This window comes from Balaenoptera musculus, chromosome 11 (assembly GCF_009873245.2).
Source record: "Balaenoptera musculus isolate JJ_BM4_2016_0621 chromosome 11, mBalMus1.pri.v3, whole genome shotgun sequence".
NCBI classification, from domain to species: domain Eukaryota; kingdom Metazoa; phylum Chordata; class Mammalia; order Artiodactyla; family Balaenopteridae; genus Balaenoptera; species Balaenoptera musculus.
Genome location: NC_045795.1, coordinates 58,438,215 through 58,456,286, shown reverse-complemented (window position 1 = coordinate 58,456,286; position 18,072 = coordinate 58,438,215). Strand labels below are relative to the sequence as shown.

The 18,072-nt window shown below is 41.1% G+C and overlaps 1 protein-coding gene across 3 annotated transcripts in view; it reads left to right on the top strand.

The window, feature by feature from the left end:
- ACKR2 (atypical chemokine receptor 2) overlaps window positions 1-18,072 on the top strand; it is a 48,750-nt gene that overhangs the window by 4,487 nt on the left and 26,191 nt on the right. For 2 of the 3 annotated variants that reach the window (XR_005021933.1, XM_036869988.1), the window contains exon 2: window positions 399-688. Coding sequence is in view for 1 of the 3 variants with exons in the window: in XM_036869988.1 (XP_036725883.1) it covers window positions 634-688 (55 nt within the window). In the remaining 2 variants the exon portion in view is untranslated. Of the gene's footprint in view, window positions 1-398; window positions 689-9,088; window positions 9,202-18,072 lie in introns of all 3 variants that reach the window. The other variant, XM_036869993.1, reaches the window with a different exon arrangement.

Here is an 18,072-nt window from a genome sequence, read left to right as displayed (position 1 = left end):
ACGGAACTTCTCTAACTGAGCTGAAACCTTCCTGCCTCATTCCCTTGCTTTGGAGATAATTGGATTTGGAATTAACAGCACAACCATCTCGTCTTAAAAATTTATATAATTTTATGTACACCTGAGACTAACACAACACTGTAAATCAACTATACTCCAATAAAAATAAAAAAAAAGAAAACGGTAATGCAGATCATACAATGACCAAAAAATTTATATAATTTTATATCCTATATAATTTATTAAATGTGTCTTTTAGTAGAGAATGAGTAAGCAGAATTTGGTCTTTTAGTTTTATGTGGTTTATATCCTGATTTTAAAAATTAGAAAATTTGTAATCTTATATAAGCTATATAACTGAAAAGATCGACTTATTTTTATAATCTGTATTTGTACAGGTAATTTGACTAGATTGTGCAAAGAAAGAATTGATCACTGGAAGCAAAAGCTTTCTGTCCACCACAGGTGAACAGCTCTTTCCACCACAAAGGATAAATCTGATTTTCCACCTGGGCTCCCCAGCTGGTTCCTGGTACTTGGTATGATGGAGAGTACCGTGGTTATGCATGAACGTTGGGTTACAAGCACCCTGGCATCAGAACCTCTGCTAAACATTTTCGCCCACAGCACCTGATGGTGTGCTGCACGTGGAAAATACTTGTTGACTCAAGACTATCTCTCTGCAGAGGTGAGTACCTGAGTTCAGGGACTCTAGCTGCATTTCAGCTACTGGGGCTGCAGTAGCTGGGCAGGGACTGTGGGCTCCTGTGGCTTGTTAATTCTCCTGATCACCCACCATTGACAGTCTCCCTTTCAGAACCCTCCTCTCCTCTCCCCCACTGCCTTGGATACTGATGGCCTGTCTGCTTCCCCCCACTCTGTCTCTCCCAAAAATGATTTAGGGCTATTTTTACAGCCTGCTAATTCTCTGAGAATGAGGTGCCTCTTATGGAAGGCACTCTCATACTCAATGGCACTGCAAATTGGTTTCTATTGACTGATCTCCAGGTCCTCCAAGTCATTTTGCCGTGACACTGATTGTGAGGCACTATCTGTTTGTCCTGATGGCTTAATGAATTGAGGGCTCATAAACGTAGCCAACATCTAAATTAGATCCATATCTCAATAAGGACAGGATAATGGTCTCCTTTGCCAGAGATGGATGGACAGACAATTACTTCTATAACTCTGAGAGAAAAATGGATTATGCAGACAGACACTTCACCCAAATTGGTGGCCCTGAATTACTCTCCCTGTGCTGATGCTTTTGCTCAGGGACAGGAATCCGCCTACCCTGTTTCTGGAAAAACCGGAAAAGAAAGATTACGTGCCTGACCCAAGTTCACTCAGTGAATCAGCAGACAAGTGCTAGCCATCAAAGTCCTTCTGCTACTTTGTTTTATGAGAGTCAGAAGAGTTTCTAGAATGATGAGTATTAAAATAACTGTAGAAAAAGTGACCTCATAACCTTGGCCTGTCGCCTAGTACAGTATGTCTGATTAGAGGGAAATGACAGGCCATGAGATGGCTAAGCATTAGGTGTCCTGCGCAGATCGTGATTTCTCCTGAAATTGTGTGAGTTGTTGCTTAAGGGCAGTTCGCTCTTTCCTTTAGCTGGGATCTGGAATCCTTGTGATCCGTGAGCTATAGTGAGAGAGTGTCCCTGGCCTCCCTCTTACCTGCAAGTATCTTACATCAGAAACAAGCAACACCACATGCACCAAACAGCCTGCTGTACAACACCAGCACACGCTCAGCGCCTCCCATTCTCTGGGCACACTGCTACGTACTTGATGTACTCAAGTGATCATTAAAACAGCTCAATCAAGTAAATGTTATTATCCCCATTTTACACATGAGGAAACTGAGGTTCAGCATGGTTAAGTAACTTGCTTATGTTTCCATAGAAGCAGAGGCAGGATTTGAATCCAGTCCTGTTTAGCTCATACTCTTTCTGGAAGGTTCCATTGCCTCTGTGCTTTCTTTTCCTTGCCTGTGCCTGGTCTTTCTCTTACCTTCCATTTCCCCTGTTAGAATCCCTATCAGTCACAACTTTTGTTTTGAAATATGTGTGTGTATGTGTGTGGATGTAGGTATATATATGTATGTATATATTCACAAACACATGCACTTTCATATCTGTATATCTATATTTATAGATATTACAGATATTTATAAATAGATAGAGGTATAAATAAATAAAATGAGGAAAGGTATACCCCTCAAATGTGTTTTTTTTTGAAAGGGGAATGTAATTTATTTATTTATTTATTTATTTATTTTATTATTTTTTTTTTTATTTATTTTTAAAAAAAATTTATTTTATTTATTTTTGGCTGTGTTGGGTCTTCGTCGCTGCGTGCAGGCTTTCTCTAGTTGCGGCGAGCGGGGGCTACTCTTCGTTGCGGTGCAAGGGCTTCTCATTGCAGTGGCTTCTCTTGTTGCAGAGCACAGGCTCTAGGCGTGCAGGCTTCAGTAGTTGTGGCACATGGGCTCATATTTGTGGCTCATGGGCTCTAGAGCGCAGGCTCAGTAGTTGTGGCACACGGGCTTAGTTGCTCTGCGGCCTGTGGAATTTTCCCAGACCAGGTATCGAACCTGTGTCCCCTGCATTGGCAGGTGGATTCTTAACCATTGCACCACCAGGGAAGTCCCCCCTCAAATGTTAATGATGGTTTTATCTGAATATAGAATAATGATTTGTGATTTTCATTTTTTTCTCTGTTTTTCTTTTCTGTATTTATCAAACCAAATTTATCGTGATCAGAAAACACTTTTTAAAGTCTTTTGTATCCTTTCAACTTCATATGCCACTACCTTTGTAAATAAAATCTTTCCTGATCTTCAAGCTGATGCTGCCCCTTTTTCTGTTTCTTTTATTTTTTTTTTTGCCCACGCCTTGCGGCTTGCAAGATCTTAGTTCCCCAACCAAGGACTGAACCCGGGCCACAGCAGTGAAAGTGTCAAGTCCTAATCACTGGACCACCAGGGAATTCCCTGATGCTACCCATTTTTCTTTTGAAACACACTCCCTTTCCCCAGCACTTTATATTTTGTTGAGCCATTTCTAGCATTTTGCTTTGTATTCTGTGTAACCTTAGTTTCTCGGGGCCCCACTCAGATATGAAGAGTCAGGGAAGCACACCTAATGATAAAAATGGTAACAGAAGAGTTATTACTCCAATCTGCTCCCATCAAGAAAGCTAGGATCTTCCTGCTATATCCACTATATGCCAGTCTTACGTCTCTTTTCATCCCTGTGATCGTAGCTGTGTCTCCTCCACATTGCTGTTCCCATGACATGAGTCAACTGTCATGCTCACTCTGGTGTTTATGCGTGATGCTGTCCCGTCTCCTATCACTTGGTGCTAAGCTACGCCCCATTATTCTATCAGGCCCCATACAGTCCAGGCTGTGCCTCTGTTCTTTTTCACTTTGTTGAAGTTGAGGAAGGACATCTCTTCCCACCCAGGTTGTGCTTTTTCAAGTACAACCCTTGTACAAGTTACCCCTTCCCCTTGTTTTCTTAATCTCTGATAAAACCTGTAGTGTGACAACTCTTATGTTTGAGTTTTTCTGTCTTACAGCACCCCTCCCCTACCCTCTTGTCTAGAGGAACTTGTACTAAGCTAAGTCAGGGGTCAGAGTAATCTGACCCAGTCCTTCCCTGTTCTCAGTCAAGGGCCCCGGACAGAAGGGCCCACAGCTGTGCTCTTGTGCTCCCTCCTCCCATTCTCCCTCTCTCTCTCTCTCTCTCTCTCATCTGAGAGATCAAGGTGTGGTTTCATTCTGTAACTTAATCAAGTGTCTCTGGGGCAGCCTGTTAGCCTTCATCTCACCAGTCATTGTCTTTCCAGGGAGGCCTATCTGGGGCTCCCAGAAATGGAAGCCTGGTGGCCTGCTCTGACATACGCAATGCTTGAGTAGACAAGCAGAACCAGCCCTCTTTGGGCTATCAGTCCACTGTGTCCTCTTCTAACCTCTCCATAAGCTTCTAAGACCCTTGGAGAGGAGCTGAGCACCATTCAGCTTTGTACACTCTGAAGCAACTGGCATAGTTACATAGGATGGCAAGAACTCCATTAAACTTATGCAGAATGAATTACTACAATCCATTGAATCTCGTGCTCTGCTTTTCTTCCTTAACATTATTGCAACAAATGATCAAATAAAAGTTAAAGTTTAGTTCCACTTTGTTCTATGCTAAGTATATCACACTGATTCCGATTCTGTCACTTATCTGAGTTTTAAAACATTGAAATGTAATTGACATACCATAAAATTCACCCCTTTAGGGTGTACAATTCAGTGGTTTTTAATATATTCACAAAGTTGTATAACCGTCAGCTTTAATTCCAGACCAGCATTTTTATCATGCCAAATCTGGGTGATACACATTAACTATCACGCTCAGTCGCCCTCTGTCTCCCCCCAACCTCCCCACCGGCCCAGGCAAGCAATCACTAATCTATTTTCTTTGTCTATGGATTTGCCTATTCTGGATATGTCATAAAAATGGAATCGGGAAGAGATATGGGAACATATGTATATGTATAACTGATTCACTTTGTTATAAAGCAGAAACTAACACACCATTGTAAAGCAATTATACTCCAATAAAGATGTTAAAAAAAAATGGAATCATATAATATGTGGACTTTTGTATCTTGTTTCTTTCACTTAGCACAGTGCTTTCAAGGTTCATCCATGTTGTAGCATGTATAGGTGTTTCATTCCTTTTTGATGGCTAAATAATATTCCAATGCACAGATATATATATATATATATATATATATATGTGTGTGTGTGTGTGTACACACACATATATATGTACACACAAACCACATTTTGTTTATACATTCATCAATTGATGGACATTTGGATTGTTTCTACTTTTTGGCTATTATGAATAAAATTATTGGGAACAGTCATATACATGTTTTTTCTGTGGACATATATATAATTTCAATTTTCTTGGGTGTATACCTATACCTTGGTGGATCATATGGTAACTTTTATGTTTAACTTTTTTTTTTTGGTCATGGCACTTGGCTGTGGGATCTTAGTTCCCTGACAAGGGATTGAACCCACGCCCTAGGCAGTGAAAGCGCAGAGTTCTAACCACTGGACCACCAGGGAATTCCCCCATGTTCAACTTTTTAAGGAACTACCAAATTGTTTTCCAGAGGAGCAGTACCATTTTACATTCCCAGCAGCAATGAATGAGGGTTTCAGTTTCTCCGCATCCTCATCCACATATTATTGTTCATCTTTTTGATTATAGCTATCCCAGTGGGTGTAAAGAGGTATCTCATTGTGGTTTTGATTTTCATTTCCCTGACGCTAATAATGTTGAGTATGTTTTTATGTGCTCATTGGCCATTTGATGTTTCTTTGGAAAAGTGTCTATCCAGTTTACTGCATGCTTTTATCATATCATAGGGTGTTGAAGATTGTCAAATGCTTTTTTCTGCATCTACTGAGATGATCATGTGGTTTATGTCTTTTATTGTAGTAATATGGTGTATTACATTGGTTGATTTTAATACGTTGGGCCAACCTTGCATTCGTGGAAAAAAATTCCAATTTATCATGGTGTGTAGTATATGTTGTTAGATTTGGTTTGCTGGTATTTTGTTGAATTGTTTGTGTGTGTGTGTGTGTGTGTGTGTGTGTGTGACTATATCCACAAGGGATATTGGTCTGCAGTTTTCTTTTCTTGTAATGTCTTTGTTGGATTTTGGTATCAGAGTAATAATGGTTCATAGAATGAGTTGGGAAGTGTTCCTTCCTCTTCTGTTTTTTGATAGATTTTGAAAGGATTGGTGGTAGTTCTTTAAATGTTTGGTAGAAGTCACCAGTGAAGCCATCGGATCATGGGCTTTTCTTTATGGGAAGTTTTTTGATTACTAATTCAATCCCTTTATTATAGGCCTATTCAGATTTTTTGTTTCCTTCTAAGACGGTTTTGGTAGTTTGTATGTTTCTAGAAATTTGTGCATTTCTTCTAAATTATCTAATTTGTTGGCATACAATTGTTCATAGTATTCCCTTACAATCCTTTTTATTCCTTTTTTATAATCCCTCTTTTATTCCTGATTTTAGTGATTTGAGTCTTCTCCCTTTTTTTCCTTCTTCCTTTTTTTTTTTCAATTTTGTCAATTTTGTTGATCTTTTCAAAGAACAACTTAAAATTTTTTTTTCTCTGTTGTATTTTTGTTCTCTCTTTCATTTATTTCTGCTCTAATATTTGTTTTGTCTTTCCTTCTGCTTGCTTTGTGTTTAGTTTGCTCTACTTTTTCTAGGGTCTTAAGGTGGAAGGTTAATTCATTGATTTGAGGTCTTTTTTCTTTTTTAACCTAGGCATTTACAGCTATACATTTCCTTCTAAGCATTGCTTTCACTGTATCCTATAAGTTTTTTGTATTTTGTTTTTGGTTTCTTTCATCTCAAAGTATTTTATAGTTTCCCTTGTGATTTCTTCTTTGACTCATTGGTTACTTAGAAATATGTTGTTTAATTTCCACATAATTGTGAATCCCCTAAATTTCCTTCTGTTGTTGATTTAATTTAATTCCATTGTGGTCAGAGAACATACTTTGTATGATTTCAGTTCTTTTAAATTTATTGAGACTTGTTTTACGGCCTAACATACGGTCTATCCTGAAGAATGCTCCATGTGCACTTGAGAAGAATGTGTACCCTGCTGTCATTGAGTGGAGTGTTCTATCCAAGTTTTTAGGCATTCACTTTCACCTGGTAAAAGGTCCAAAGGATTTCATCTGTCAAGTCTTTCTTCATCCATCTCACCAGCAAAAATGTACAATTTCTTCATTTGAACTTGTCACCCATAACTATGATATATAGATATGCCAACACCCATAACTGTGATATAACCTTTATTACAAGTCAGTCTTTCTACATGCTGATGTTATGGGTTTCTTTTGTGCAAGGACCAAGTCTTAAGTGTATCTCCATATCCCTGAATATGCAGTATTCATTAGTGACTTTAAAGCATGCCACTAAAAAGATGAGAGAATTTGGGGGTTATTGAATACCTTTTAAACATTGAACCCTAGTCTGTATACTGTAGAGAGTAGAACAGGAAAAGAAAGGCTGGGCACTCTGCCTCTGGGGAACCTACAGCTTAGTTAAGAAGACAGTACATCTGCACGAGAAACCTTTAACACAGGATCTGACCAAGTGCCAATACAAGGGCTCTAGGAGTTGGGCTTGTCCGCTTTGTCTCTGTCTCTCTCTGTGCATGGGAAAGAGACTTACAGAGCTGTGAGGTTGGAACAACCCTCAGGACTCCTGATTCCCAGTTGTCGATCAGTGTGGAACCCTCTGGCAGCTGATCACCCAGCTTCCGCTTGGACACTCTCACCCACAGGGAGAAGGCCCACTAAGGACTTGATGATGGTTGTTTGCCAATTTTGGGTGGCAAGGGGAAATTGAATTGCTTTTTAGCTACCAAACACCCTTCAATCTTCCCCATAAAAGAAACTATAAGCCTGAAAGAATATATGTAAAGTCAATAAGGAAGGGAAAGAGCTCTAGTCAGAAGCTTTAATCTCAGTGGGATAGGTCACAGGATACTTACATTACATTTTGATGTCGGGTACGGAAAGTCAGATCAAGTTCATCCTGAGAAGGGTCACTTCTGGTGGAATCAAAATAAATTATTTTCTGAGGCCTATTATTTTCCCAGAGCCCACCTATCTATGAATGTTCTGGGAAGGTCTGAGGCTACGAGATTTGGAGAGGTGAATTCATCCCACAGACCAGTTAGATATTTTATTCTGTCTAACTTAGGATTAAAGACCAATGATTTCAGGGGCTAATTAGGGTATTTCTGGAGGCTTCTTGTCAGGAATACAGTGTAGTAAGGACAGTTTTCAAGCCAGAATGTAAACTGTTTTCTCTAGAAACCTCTGAAAATAGAATTATATTAGAAAATAAAATTATATTATGAAGTACCTACAATTTTGGTGGTGCACACTAAATAAAACAGGAGGATGATATAAGGGCTGGCCCATAGTTGTGTGTAATATTTGACCAAGTGAGTAATATCTTTGTTACAGTCTTCATGGTCCCATTTATTGACAGCTAGTCAGAACACTACTGGGCAGAACACTCCTGGGGGAGGGGAACATCAAGCCACCTGATATTGGAGAATTAGAGAAGGGACAGAGCTAGTCTGGGGGGATAACAGACTTGAGCAGGGTGGAAGAATGGGCAAGCTTTGGATGGACAGAACGAGAGAAGAGATGAGGGTTGGTGAGAGGGCCACAGAGGCTCGATGTATAAGACATGTTATTTGACCAGTGCAAAGTACCTAGGAGGCTGTAAACCTGGGCTTTGGTAGAGGCAAGGCACAGGAAAATTGCTGTCTTCGTGTCCACATAGGTGTGTCAGGAGTCTTACAGCTTTTCAACAAGATCAGCTTACTAAGTGCACATAAGTCATCCATGTGACTGTGCTCTAGGCAATAGCGCCTATTGAGTTGATGACTAAGGCAGTCTGTCTATGACTTACCAGAAATTCTCTTCCCAAGGAGGTCAGGGGAGAAAATGGGAGTGGTGGGCCAGGAATAATGGGCAATTCTGGGTGGGCCAGAGTGAGTCACCTTCCCCAATGCTAATACCAGAAGATCAGGCCAAGGGCTTTTGTCTCTGCTGTTTTTTCTCTTCACCTTTTCCCCAAATCCTAGCTCTGTCAGCTCTTTCATCGTTTGACTTTTCTGATAGGGCCCTGGAGTTCGAACAGCTCTAACTTTACAGATAAAGGCCCTGAAACCCAGAGAGGCCTTATTCCTACAAAACGCCAATTTCAGAGTTGGGACTAGAAAGGCCTATTGACTACCAGCCCCCTGCACTTTGTCCTTTCACCACGTGGCTTTCCTCTTTGAGTCGTCTCTCCATTGTGTCAACTGAGAGGCAAAAGGGATACAGAACAGGACATGGCAGAAACTTGAAGTGGTGTCCCTCAACTATAAGTTGCCCCAGGGAACATAAGGGGAGACAGGAGGAGTCTGGGGCAGAGGCCCATCTACCATGACCCTATTCTCCCTTCTTTTCTTCTGCAGTGTAGTCCCTACGAGTGACAACATCTTGCTTTGAAATTTTGTCTGTGACTCCGCCACCCCTGACGATTTGGCATAGTCAGCGGGATATAGAGCAACACAGCAGAAGAACAGAGGTATGATGTAGGATGAAGCAGCAGGTGCCCAGCTCATGAGATCCCTGAATGTCTTACTTTTATGTTCTCCTCCCTTACCTTCCACTCCTGGTGACGCTGTACCTAAGGTCTGTCCCTGGGCTGGTTTACTTTTCAGAAAGGTTTTGTTGCTTCTGGCAAGCATCATAAATTAAACCTGTTGGCCTATCTGTTTGACCTCTGTTGTAACCCTCTCCTCTCAGACCCCTCTAAATCAGGTGTACTCTCTTTCCCTTTAGGTTAGATAAATGTTCTATGGATGCTTCTGTCTGGGTCAGGAAGGAAACTCCAGCGTCTCTCCAGTCAGTTAATTTAAAACATTTTGGTCCTGTTTTGTATAATTTGGAATTGGTTATACCAGAGATGGCCCAGAAGTTCCAAGACTGATCCTGGGACCATCATTTCCCGAAATGTTTAAGGCAAAACAAACAAACTCTCATCATTGCCAGACTGAGTCAGAGATCTGTGAGAAAACAAGGAAATTTCCACCCAGCAGAAGTGGCAAAACCTCATTAAGGCTATTGGTGAAATTCTTTTCTGGGAAGTCTTTTATGTACCTGTAAAAAGCCCCTGATAGCAAAAGATCAAGCCCTCCTACCTTTAGAGGTGTCCCAGTTGTCACTTAATGCCACCTTATTCCAAATCCACCCTTCATTGCTTTGCTTGTGATATTAGAACATTTCTCCCTGTCAGCAGGTTCAGGGTTAAGTCTATCAGTAGGGGGTGCTGGAGGGCAAATTTCATCTGCATGAATGCGTGGTTTCTTTATCTTCTGCCTACTAATACTCCAGTTGTGGGGCAGTCCTCCTTGCCAGTCAAGGCCCAAATATTGAAAATATTGTCAAGATATAATCAATATTAAATTATTAATGAGATATTTACATTCTTTTATTGTGCTAAGTCTTTGAAATCTAGTGTGTGCTTTACACTTGCACCACTTCTCAATTCGGGCATTCAAGTGCTCAATAGCCACATATGGCCAGTGGCTACTGTATTGGACAGCACACCTCTAGAACATGGTTTGCCCACACATACTTAATGGGAGTGACACTTTCGGAGACAGTTTAAAAAAGAAACTGCATAAAAAATCTTAGACTTTATTCTGTAGCTTTATTGATCATAGTAATATGGTATTTTAAAACCATTTTCTTGTATTAGAATGAACATAGTAGTGATTGTGTGTATTATTTTAGGAATCAAGATTTTCAGTATAAAAGAAAAGGAAGTACAATCACAGAATCAAGAATTTAAGTAGAAACACTGTTGAGCATTACTGTTGAGTTTGCTACTCAGTCATGTTATTAACTCGTTTATTGGTGTCATGAAGAATACAGAAACTGTTAAAAATAGCAGTTAGGAGACATTTTCTGACTCAAAGGGAATATTAGTAGCATGAACCTATACGTTCTGCTCTTGAGTCAGAAGAAAACCATGTGAAATATCCAAAATCCAGGACTTCCCTGGCAGTCCAGTGGTTAGGACTCCACGCTCCCACTACAGGGGCCACAGGTTCAATCCCTGGTTGGGGAACTAAGATCCTGTATGCCGCGTGGCGCGGCCAAAAAAAAAACCAAACATATATATATGTATATATATAAAATATCCAAAATCCAATTGGATCTAATTTTAAAGATCCTCAAGAGTTACATAGTCCTATGAATATGAAAGAATGCACAGTTCCATCAGGTCTTCAAGTTCAAGGGTCTCTAGAGATATTTATGTAAAGGTATTTACATATCTTAACATATATACATTTATGTATCTTAAGATTTTGAAACTGAGTCAAAAAATCAACATGGCTAAGAGCTGTGGACTTTTAGGGAGAAAAATGCATAACATAAAACTTGAACCCAGGGAAGTGGACTAGATGATCACTGCCCTATTTATGTATTTAGGTATATATTTATGTATTAACTTTTCTTTTATTTATTTATTAATTAATTTTAGGCTGCATTGGGTGTTCGTTGCTGTGCGCGGGCTTTCTCTAGTTGCGGCACACGGGAGCTATTCTTCATTGTGGTGCGCGGGCTCAGTAGTTGTGGCTCTCAGGCTCTAGAGCACAGGCTCAGTAGTTGTGGCACAAGGACTCAGTTGCTTCGCGGCATGTGAGATCTTCCCGGACCAGGGCTCGAACCTGTGTCCCCTGCACTGGCAGGCAGATTCTTAACAACTGCGCCACCAGGGAAGTCCCAACGTTTTCTTTTTTCTCCTAGAGTATTTTAAAGAAAATCCAAGATATTGTATATTATATTTATATTATATTATATTATATTATTTCACCCAATTATTACCACTTTGGCATTTTGGTGTCATTAACATAATCATATATAGAGTTTGGTGTTGCCCATGGGTTCTCAATAAGATTCTCAGCCTCCCAGCCCAACAGTCTGCTAGCAGACACTGGTATGGTAACTTCCTTCCTTAGGTGGGTAAACATCTTTTAACCTGGGAAGCTTCAGAATAAAGCATAGAAATATTTAAGAGAAGAGACCCATTAGCATTAATATTTTTTGTGTGTGAAGTAAGTAAGTGGCTTTATATATTTGATGCTTTATATATTTGTCACAGGAAGGGTGGGTTTGGTCTGGTAGAATGACAGCTTTGTAACTGGTTTGAAATGTTTGAGCAATATACATTTTTCTAAGGTGAAATCTTACTAAATTATTCTTAATATTGAGACATTTAAGAGCCCTTTAGATTCCTAACATTTAAAGTTTAGTGTATGGGATTTATAAGTATGAATTTCTCCCCAGGAAAGCTTTGTTTATTATTTAAAGCAGTTGAAGTCCATAAAGAGAAATGCTTGAGATGAAGCAGGCCATTGTGTGAATACATTTATAAGCTCCCTGTTCTGGTCTCTAGCCCCTTGTCACTTTCCAATGTAAGAACCACCGAAGAGCCTCTACAAAATGGGGCCCTGATACAGAAAAGGCTGCCCACACACTAGCAGGTTCCTATCCTGTGCTACCTATTTATAGCCTCCACCAAGATGGGCAACCTGTGGTCGCAGGTCCCTCCTTCTCCTCCCTGCCTATCAAATGAAGGAGCATGATAGAATAAAAAATGCTAGGCTTGACCTGGGTTTTCCAATTTATTGGTTTTTATCTTATGTGTACTGCCTTTCGTCTGTCACCCAAAAAATATGATCCAATCGTTAGGAGTTGTCCACTGGATCTGAGTTGTTAGGCTTATTCTATGGGTAGTGTGAGGCGACCCCTAGTGGAAGGCAGATGTTACCACAGTCAGAAGAATTCGAAAAATGCATTCCTGTCTGGGAAAAGTTAGACTTGTATCTAAACTCAGACTAATGTTCTCATTTTATGGGACAACTTTTCAAACGTGTATACATTACAAACCACACGTCCCTTCCAACTTCCAAAGCTCTGGTGAGCTAGAAGCAAAATTATGGCACTAAGGAAAACTAAATAAAACAGCAACAAGGGAGCTTTACATGGCCTGAAACCCTTACAAGATCAAGATGAATTCTGACGCTGCAATTCTTCAATCTACCAGATCTCGAGACTCAAGCCATATCAACACTGTTATCTAGCTGGTTTTCCAGTAGTGTCACTCCAACCCTGAGAGCTTTCTTACTTGTCTTTTGCATTCTTTTTGTCAAGTACTCAGTTATGTCCTGGGTTCCTTTGCAGCCCAGGCTACCCTAGAATCCATATAGCACGCATGTTCTAGCAGGATACAGGGTCTATGAAAAGGAATTTCAATAAAGAACCTAGATGGAAAGAGCCCTATGATGTTCTCTTGGCCATCCCTATGGCTCTGTGAGGCTGTAGACCATCCTCAAGGATGCAAGGGTGACCAGCCACAACTACATCAAAACTGATAGCAAACAAGGTAAATCTGGATACAATTCATAGAGACCACCAAAGCCCTGGGAAGCTTTAGCCTAGAAAGAAAAGGGGGTTACTTTGTGGCATTCAAGATGCACTGAGTGAAGACCACAAAGTGTGGGACTGTGTGGAGATGCCAGATAAATACCCTCAGGTCCAGCGTGTGAAAGAGAAGACTGCCGGGCTAGTACTATAGGATTCTTAAGTCCTCACCTTGCTTACCACCATAGTTTACTGCTGCATATCAGGAGGGTCCCTCTTCCCTGCCCCTTTCCATCATAGCTTCTCCTTCAAATGTCTTTTTCAGTGGTGACCCATGACCACCTGGCAGTTGATGCACAACAGACTTTAGCATTGTCTCTAAAGTTCTCTGATTGCTGCTTATTCCACGTTTGGGACACAGTGTGCTAAATGCTATAAAAATTTCCCTCACCTAAAGGCTACCTAAGTAAGACATGGATCCTCCCTGACATAGCATGTTTGCTGGTTAGCTGCTTTGTAATATAGAGAACTACTCACCTATAGGAACATTTGGTTTTATGTCCTTTTTCTAGTGCTAATCCTCAGAACTGGTTTGTTTGTTTTTTAACTTGCAAAGCCCATTGTAAAACCTGTGGGAATTCTAGAACAAGGCCTAATGCAACTAATGCCATTGGGGCTTCACAAACCAAGTTGTCTTTTGCCTCTGTAAAGGAAGAATAAAATAGCTCATGAACTTTAACTGTGGCTCAAGGTAGATAGAAAAAGATAACCTCTAAAATTAAAGAAGTATCCCAGGTTCTTCACTTCATAAGAGGAATAATCCTTCTATTGGTTCAGGTAGATCCTGGACATTGGTGGACAATTGTTAAAAGTTATTCATTACAAATTATCCTAGGACTTCCCTGGTGGCACAGTGGTTAAGAATCTGCCTGCTAATGCAGGGGACATGGGTTGGATTCCTGGTCTGGGAAGATCCCACATGCCACAGAGCAACTAAGCCCGTGCGCCACAACTACTGAGCCTGCATGCCACAACTACTGAAGCCCGCGTGCTGTAGGGCCCACATGCTGCAACTACTGAGCCCGCGTGTCGCAACTACTGAGCCCACGTGCTGCAACTACTGAAGCTCACATGCCTAGAGCCTGTGCCCTGCAATGAGAAGCCACCACAATAAGAAGCCCGCGCACCGCAACGGAGAGTAGCCCCCGCTTGCCGCAACTAGAGAAAGCCCACGTGCAGCAATGAAGACCCAACGCAGCCAAAAATTGAAAAAAAAAATTTAATTATCCTGATTGCAAGATGAACTCTCTATGTATTTGTTATGCTACTTAGGGTTTGCTTGTCATGTTACATTAAACAAGTCTCCCTCCCAACTCTTAACTTTTTGAAAGGCCAAACAAATGGCTCTCTGAGGAGCAGAGAAACAAAGCCAAGACTGTGAAATTATTTATAGCCTGAAAGGGCATATTTGTAGGCTACCAAATATGTACTGTATGTAGATGGTACATCTATCAAAGGGAGGATACAGGGAGGAAAGCAGCCCCCATCATCCCTAGAACTTCACGCCATTTCTTCTGAAAGATAAACTCTGGATTAGCAGAAATCCTTAACTTTTGACTCTATGCACAGAAACTGTGGCCCTCCTTATATAGCTTCAGTGTTTTACTGGACATAAACTCTGACCTCTTTCAATATGTCCAATATCGGAACCCCCTTTCAAATAATACCTTCTGAAGTTTTGGTAATATAGGTTCATTAATCACAGGCCTAAATGTAAAACCTGAAATTATAAAATTTCTAGAAGAAAGCATAGGAGGAAATCTCTGTGACCTGAGGGTAAGCAAAGATTTCTTAGATAAGACACGAAAAGCACAACCCATAAAAGAAAAAAATTGTTTGTACTCCACTAAAATTAAGAACTACTGCTCTGGGGCTTCCCTGGTGGCGCAGTGGTTGAGAGTCTGCCTGCCAATGCAGGGGACGCGGGTTCGAGCCCTGGTCCGGGAAGATCCCACATGCCGTGGAGCGACTAGGCCCGTGAGCCACAATTACTGAGCCTGCGCGTCTGGAGCCCGTGCTCCGCAGCAAGAGAGGCCGCGATAGTGAGAGGCCCGCGCACCGCGATGAAGAGTGGCCCCCGCTCGCCGCAACTGGAGAAAGCCCTCACACAGAAACGGAGACCCAACACAGCCAAAAATAAAATAAATAAATAAATAAAAACAAAAAACAAACAAACAAACAAAAAAAGAACTACTGCTCTTCAAAAGACACTGTTACAATAATGAAAACACAAGTCACAAACTAGGAGAAAATATGTGCAAACCATATACCTGATAAAGAACTTATATCCAAGATAAACAGAGAGCCCTCCATACTCAGTAGTAAGAAAACAGCCTTTTTTTTTTTTAATGGACGAAAGATTTGAAAAGACATTTCACGAAAGAAGATATATGGATGGCAAGTTGGCATCCATATATGTTCAATGTCATTAGTTCTTAAGGAAATGCAAATAAATACCACAATGAAATACTACTTCACACTTAGTAGAATGACTAAAAGTAAAGACTGACCAATCCAAGTTCTTAGGGGATTGTGGAGCAATTAGAACTCGCATATTTTGCTGGTGGAGATGCAAAATGGTACAGCCACCTTGGAAAACGATTTGCCTGGTTTCTTACACAGCTAAACATATACTTACCATACAACCTAGCTGTTTCTTTCCTAGTTTTTACCCAGGAGAAATGAAAACCTATATTCACCCCAAAACCTGCATATGAATGTTTATAGCAGCTTTATTTGTAATCACAGAAAACTGGGAACAAACCAAATGTGCCTCAGCTGCAGAGTGGATAGACAAACTGGCATGTTGAATGGAATGTAATTTGGTACAATCACTTTGAAAAACTATTTGGCAGTATTTACCCAAGACAAACATATTCCCCAGCAACTGCACTCCTAGAGACACCCATGAGAAATGAGTAATATTTGCCAAAAGGCTTATACAAGGATGTTCATAGCAGTACTACTTGTAGTAATGGTGTAATAAAGAATCTGATTCTATTTTTTTTAGTACCTTATTTTATTTTATTATTTATTTATTTATTTATGTCTGTGTTGGGTCTTCGTTGCTGTGCGCGGGCTTTCTCTAGTTGTGGCGAGCGGGGGCTACTCTTTGTTGCGGTGCATGGGCTTCTCATTGTGGTGGCTTCGCTTGTTGCAGAGCACAGGCTCTAGGCGAGCGGGCTTCAGTAGTTGTGGCTCATGGACTTCAGTAGTTGTGGCTCGCGGGCTCTAGAGCACAGGCTCAGTTAGTTGTGGCACATGGGCTTAGTTGCTCCATGGCATGTGGAATCTTCCCAGACCAGGGCTCGAACTCGTGTCCCCTGCATTGGCAGGTGGATTCTTAACCACTGCACCACCAGGGAAGCCCTCTGATTCTATTTTTGATGTTTGATCATGATAGCCTGCAAGCCCCATCACTCCCCTTTTCCTTTTTTTGCCCCACTCCTGGACATGCCAATAAGAAAACCCGGGTACTTGCTTCCTTGACATGAGTGGGATATTAAGACCACTCAAACTTCAGCCAGTGGGAGAGGGAGTCTTCTCCCCAACCACTGTAAAAACTAGAGCCACTTGCCCCTTCTGCTTAAGCCAAGCAGGCTGGTTTGAATGTGGGCCTTGCTCTCCCCAGAAAGCTTTGCTATGTTACTAATCTTTCAAATCCTCTTGTGAGTGTATTGCATCATTAGTCTCCAGCTCCAAACCAATTTTGGATGGGTGGAGGCATGGATACCATCCTCCAGGGAGCAACCACAAAGCAAACCCTAAACTGGACTCTATTCAAATGCCGACTCAACAATAAACAGACAAATAAATTATTGAATATTCACCCAATGGAACCTATAGGGCAATGAGAATAAATGAACTACAGTGGCATGTACTCTCACAAACATAATGTTGAGCAAAAGAAATCGAACACAAAAGAATATGTTCAATATGACTATGTTTAAATAAAGTTTAAAAACAGGCAAAACTAATCTATGATATTAAAAGTCAGGATAGTCACCACCATTCTAAGAGTAGTGGGTTACTGGAAAGGAGCACAGAGGGGGCACTTTTCTGCACGTCAGGCTCAATTAGGGTGGTTGGGGGCGGGAGCGGGGGGAGCGTCAGGAAGCAGGGGCTGGGTTGGGGGATGGTCCCAACTCCGAAATGTTCTGGCTCTGCTCCTGGTCCTGCTGACAGATTAAGAGTGTGAACTAGCTCCACCCAGTGGAAAAGTGTGGAAATGTATGTCAGTGTTTAAAGGAGGGTGACTGGCCCCTCCTGTGAGACACATAATGTCAGCCAATTTGGGGAGTGGGGTGCAGATTCTGGGCTCAGAAATGGGATAGAGTATCTAAGAAGGGTCTGAAGTTAGCCTTTCTGTCCTGCCACAGGGAGCTGGTCTCAGCCGCACTGAGGGGGACAAATGACTTCTCTGACAGGAGAGGTGGGAAGCTGAGGGCTCCACTATCCCCAGGCTTTGTCTGCTTCACGAGGCAGTCTAGGCTGGGTTTGGATATCACCTTTATTCAGATGCTAGATGCTAACTCAGTAAGGTAAGTAGTAATCCCCATTATACAGATGAGGGAACTGAGGCCCAGGTAACTTGGTTTGTAAATGGCAGAATTAAGGTTTGAACTCAGATCTGTCTTGCTCCAAACCCAGCTCTTAACCTTTTTTTGTACCGTGGCTTCCACTGGCTGTCTGGTGAAGCCTATGGGCCCATCTCAAAATAATGTTTTTAAAAGTATAAAATAAAACACATAAGATTACTGATCCTATTGAAATTGCCAAGAAATGCCAATCCTATTAAAATACAGATCTAAGATATTTTTTCCTACTGTGGCATGGTATATGCTATATATGTGTTTCTTTACCGATGTCTTAAATACAAGATATAGCAGTGAGTCTGAAAACGACCAGAATTTCCAGGAAATGATGAGTATAAATATTTTGAGATTGTCTGCTATAATAGTGA